Source organism: Plecotus auritus, assembly GCF_963455305.1.
Source record: "Plecotus auritus genome assembly, chromosome: 2".
Classification (NCBI taxonomy): Eukaryota; Metazoa; Chordata; class Mammalia; order Chiroptera; family Vespertilionidae; genus Plecotus; species Plecotus auritus.
Genome location: NC_137771.1, coordinates 48,316,061 through 48,321,709, shown reverse-complemented (window position 1 = coordinate 48,321,709; position 5,649 = coordinate 48,316,061). Strand labels below are relative to the sequence as shown.

Genomic DNA, 5,649 nt, shown 5'->3' with positions numbered 1-5,649 from the left:
AGGAATTACTACCATTTGTAGGCACTTGGATGGAATTAGAGAACATTATGCTAAGTGAAATAAGCCAGTCAATGAAAGAAAAATACCACATGATCCCACTCATTTGGGGATAATGAAAAACATTATAAACTGATGAACAAAAAGATAGTTACAGAGGCAGTAAAGCATCAAACAGACTGTCAAATTACAGTGGTAAGGTTAGGGAGAGGTGGGGGAAATAAGAGATCAACTGAAGGACTTATATGCATGTATATAAGAGTAACCAACGGATGCAAAACATTGGGGGGTGAGGGCATGTATGGGAGTGGGGTGGGGGTGGGGGGCAATGGTAAGATATGTACACATATAACACCTTAATAAAAAATTTGAAAGTTGAAAAAATAAAAAATAAAAAAATAAATATTAGATTCAAAGTCTACAGTATTACATATACCAATTATTTGAGATATCTTTCTATTTGAGATGAAGGGTTTATGCTAAGTATATACACCATCTTCCTTGTGACCAAAAGCTGAATCTGTGAGACAGATACCTAAGCAAAGGTACTGTCTGTAACTATGAATAGTTCTGTATATGTGTGTAAAGTGAATGAACCTGTACTAGTAAAGTTCCTGTCCTTAGCCTCAGTAGCACCATGCTCTGAGTTAACTGGTTCAAACTATTAGATAAAAGTGATAACTAAAGGAATAGGAACAAAGAAAGGTTATATTTCATCATCTTAAGGTTTCACAGAGATGATTCAGATTTCTGATTCAAATTCCCACCTCCTGAAAAATGAGTTCTTAAATAACTCAACTCTTAAATCACAGAAGTGCAGTACTCTGATATTATCCTAAAGACTTAAGAAAATAGCCAATTACTACTGTGAAGAATACATAGCTATATGGAATATAGCAAAACAAAAGGAGAACTCAGTAAAAGAGAACATTTTTAACATTTTTAAACCAATAAAGATGCTTGTTTAGGATTCACATCAGTAGTCGCTAATTGGGTAAATGCTAAAGACTTACATTCAAGTGCTTGAAGGATTACTGCACAGAAATTTGATACTAAAAATCCTTTGCTCAGATGCATCTTGGGCTCATTAAAGATGAGATGATGTAGGAAACAATAGTGGTATTTAAAGCCCAATCACTCTCAAGAAGGCTAAAATATACAGCTGTGAAGACATTCCACAAGTGGGGTCATTGACACCAAAAAATGGTATTAAAAAAAAAAAGACCTCATACAGTCTGCTGGCATTTCATACCAACCATTGGAGGAGGTAGTAATATAAAGTATTGGAATTCAAAATATAAGGTCAGCACTAACTGTAAACATTGCTAAAGCATTGTATGTAATTCTTTAAATCATAATGTGGTGAAAAACAATTAGAATTCATACAAAACCAGATTTTTAAAAAGCAAATAATGGGAATATTTAGTAAATTTACTCAAATGAAGCTTAAATGATACAGAACTGAAAATATTAGAAATCTATATACAATAGAAAGTGAATATAAATTAGCCAACTCTATGAACATTTCCAGCTAAGCACACATACAAGTACATATTCACCTCTTTATTTTATATAGTAATAACACATGCATACATGACATGACAATTCTGGCAAAATATTTCAGAGATATTAAAAATATTCTCAAGTTTTAAAGATGGTGTGGAATAAGTTTGAACAACATTCCACATGAATAGAAACCCCTGATTTAATTCCATAACTTTCATGCCAGAAGCATGGTTGCTTTCACTTTTTTTAAAAACAGATCTTGGTATCATATACATTGGCTTATTAATAATTAAGGCCTTTTGTTTACACAGTATCTCAGTGTGGACAAAAAAAAACTTTTAGTATTGATTATTTGCTATGATGTTTAAAACTTTCAACATAAGAAAATAGCTGCACACATATGAGTGTTTTCTTATAAAACACAATCTTAAAAAAAGTAATGATGATTGGTCTTTGCTTTTCCTAGTTATAAGTTTTGTCTTATTTTTTCACATAGTATAAAGTATATTCTTATGAAGGATTGCATTAAGATCCAGTAGTTCTTAGCCAAGCAACCATATAAATCCCAAATGCAGCAAAGGTGGACCATCTTCATAGTGCACTTTCACCTTATTAAAGTTGAAGCTGCTCCTTTCGGATATTTTTCCACTTCAATGTGAAGTAGATTGTTAGGGTTTTGTTATTGGTTTCATAGGTGGCTTTAAAAGAAAAAAGTTTTGATTTCTTCCACAGTTCACAGTTCTCCAATGAGACTTGTTTGGAAATCATATAGTCCAGGGATGTTTTGAATAACCAAATGCTCTTTAGTAGATGAAGTCTTTCAATGCAACTGTAATAAATAAGCATCTACATCCTTAGTTATATTACCAGTATATCCTGGAACCAAAGTAAGATGGTTTTCTTGTTCCCACAATCTGCTTAATTGTTGTTTTAAAATATGAATATTTCCATCATTTATAATTTCTGTTTTGGACGATAGTTCCAACAACCACCTTTTTATGACTGCTTGAAGCCAGTTTAAACCAACTATTATACATTCTTCAAATTTGCTTTTAAGTAGTGACTTTTCAAAAGGCAACAAGTCTACACAGCAGCCAAGTGAGATGTATTGTTTTTCTTCCTGTAAACTATTGGTAAGCACAGGAAGACAATCCACCACCACTCCGAGGTCTTCTATCCTCACCAAATAAGCTACAAGTTCACTTATACTTCTCTTTTTCCAGAAAGTTAAAGCTACATTCAATCTCAAATTCCTGCTGAGCAAAACTTGTGCCATTGTTTCATGATCCTGAGAAACCTCAGAAAAACCCCCACTGTATTTTGATGATGCGCTTTCTGTCTGTGAAGAACCAGAATCACTGGAGTTAAGCAAACGTGTTGGACTATCATGGTGTAATTTTTCAGGCAGGTGGCCTGCACAAGCCAGTTCATTTTCTTTACTTGCCATGTCACAGCCCCCACTTCTAGGGGACTGTTTCTTTTTAAAACAAGAATTTGGAAAAGGATAGTGAACTTTCTTTCTGTGATAGATCACCTTACGTAGTTTATCTGGGCTTTTAACAGCGTGTCCAACTGTTCTATTTATGTAAGCAGCCAACCGTTTTGGAGATTTCTTAACCTCCTTCATGTTCTTATTAGTGAAATTAGAGATCCTTTTTCTAGGACCATCAATGGAATGATCCTCAATATTATTATAAAAGTTCCGTTTTTTTACATTGTGGGTTTCAGAAGCCAATACCGGCGCCTCAGTCGAACCCTGGTGCTGACCAACTGCGCCCCGAAGCCTAGAGAGTCCCCGGGCTCCCGGGCCAAGCCCCACTCGGGGCCATTCAAACGCGGGGCCCGCCGGGAAGACATTTGATTTGTTATTGTTTTCTTTCTTGTAATGTCTTTGTCTGATTTGGGCATTGGGTGTTGCTGAGCCGAAGTTTAGTGCCTGATGCTTTGAAAGACAAAAATTTAAAACGTCCAAGTCTGAAGTGAGGAAAGGTTTATTGGTGGAGAAGCCACCAACTGAGAAGGTGGGGGACCTAATGATACCCCAAATCCTTCTTGCTCACTGGACTAGATGAAAGGATTTTACACTTAAAAAGGATTTTACACTGGGCGAACAGGTATGCAGAAGTGTTGGCTGGACAAGTTTTAATTGGAGGACCTTGAAACTTGGCCATTTATGGTAAAGAGATATCAACACAGGGACTTCCTGGACAATGAACCTTTGGCTTCTGAAAGGGTTGTGGTGTTTGTGTTCCAGTTATATCCTGATCCTTTGATTCCGTTAGATCAAAGGGGGCTGGTGGATGAGACTTTGTTTCTGGGTTCAGCTGGAGGTCAAAGTACATGCGTCACCTACAAGACTTGTGTTTTTGGTCTGTTGTCACCAAAAACAACTCAGTATCAAGTTAATCAGGATAGGACCATTTTGAGCTGGTTCTGTGGTTACTGGGGCAGTTTAGCCTCATAAAATGGCTTAGGAAGAATTTTATCATCCTTCTTTATTCTGGAAAAGATTGTGCAGAATTGATACTATTTCTTCCTTTAAGCTAAAGCTTTGTAGAATTCACTAATGGAAACATATCTGGGCCTAGAATTTTCTTTGTGGGAAGATTTTTAACCACAAATTCAGTTTCTCTAATAGATATAGAACTGTCAGGTCTTAGTCTTTTTTACTAAGCTTTAGTAGTGTATGTCTTTCAAAGAATTGGTCCAATTTTTGGAAGTTGCTATATTCTCCAAATTTTGATCGAGTGTGCCTCTCTGAGCTATTGAACAGAGACCATTATGGACAGAAAATAACAGCTAGAAAAACACTGACTTTGAAAAGCACCCGTTTTGAGATGTGGTGAGGAGGCTAGTAATGCTGAGACTATGGTTAGCCTTCTTCTGCCAATTCAATATGTATTTATTTGAGGGAGAAATGGATTTGCTTTGTTTCAGAAACTGTTCTAGGCATTAACGATATAAAATTGAAAAAAAAAAGCACAATGACATGCCCTTTGAAGCTTATAAGCTTGTATTTCAGTGAAATATACAGACAATAAAAATGTAAGGAAAAGGAATATTAATATAAATTTAGTTAGAGAATGATTTATTTAAAAAAGTAAGACTTTAAAAGGCACAACTTTAGATACTTTGGTTTGGGATGGTCTCTCTGAAGTGAGGACATCAATTTGAGCACAGAGACCTGCCTAAAGTGAGGAGTGACCTGTGCAAAAATGTGGGAGACCAGCAGTTCAGTTTGACAAGTGAGAACCAGGATGCCGTGTCCTGATAAGAGGCAGATGTCCTCAATCTACGGCCCGCGGGCCACATGCGGCCCGCCGAGGACATTTATCCGGCCCGCCGGGTGCCGCTGCCTGTCCTGCTTAGCAGCCGACTCGTCCTGGGCCCGCAGTGCGCATAGGAATTTATTCATAGTTTTTTTTTTTTAAACTATAGTCCGGCCCTCCAACGGTCTGAGGGACAGTGAACTGGCCCCTGTTTAAAAAGTTTGAGGACCCCTGTAATAGGGTCTTGCCCAGCTGGTGTGTGTGGTTGAGCATTGACCTATGAACCAGGAGGTCATGGCTCGATTCCCAGTCAGGGTGTTAGAGAGTAGAAATTTTTGAGCATGCTTCCTCCTAGTCAACTTAGCCTTGAATCCCAGCTGCACCTCACAAAATATCCTTGCAAGATAGAACACTGTCAGCTTTCTAAAGAACAGGATGACCCTGCAAATAACATGGTCATCAATAATATGACCCTGACATTAAAAACTGTTTTGTCTTAAATTGCTTGCTCTGCAAAAACAGGATGTGGTAAATGTGCTTAAAAGTGGTCCTGCACAAAGGGTCGGGGCTGCTCTCTGGACTCCCTGCATGGAGAAAGGCAGAGCAGTTGCCAGCCGGCCGGCTAATAAAGGCTCCCTAAATTTTAATTTGGTCTGGACTCCAGTAGTCGTTCATGCGTGTTTGCTCCACAACAAGGGCTCGTGCCTGGGTTGCTGGCTCCATCCTCAGTAGGGGGTGTATAGGAAGCAGCAAATCAATGATTCTCTCATCACTGATGTTTCTCTCTCTCTCCCTTTCCCTTCCTCTCTGAAATCAATAAAAATATATTTAAAAAAAATTCAATTAGGGTCTTATCCAGGTTAATTTATTTGACCTC

At 37.7% G+C, this 5,649-nt stretch overlaps 1 protein-coding gene across 1 annotated transcript; it reads right to left on the bottom strand.

Annotated features, from left to right (window-relative positions):
- Nucleotides 1-2,115: 2,115 nt before the first annotated feature.
- Nucleotides 2,116-3,674, bottom strand: LOC308241060 (KATNB1-like protein 1; the record flags this gene model as incomplete). The annotated part of the gene is made up of 3 exons (XM_080654635.1): nucleotides 2,116-2,226; nucleotides 2,354-3,445; nucleotides 3,564-3,674. The coding sequence occupies 3 exons, from the start codon at nucleotides 3,672-3,674 to the stop codon at nucleotides 2,116-2,118; spliced, it is 1,314 nt and encodes a 437-aa protein (XP_080510761.1).
- Nucleotides 3,675-5,649: the final 1,975 nt, after the last annotated feature.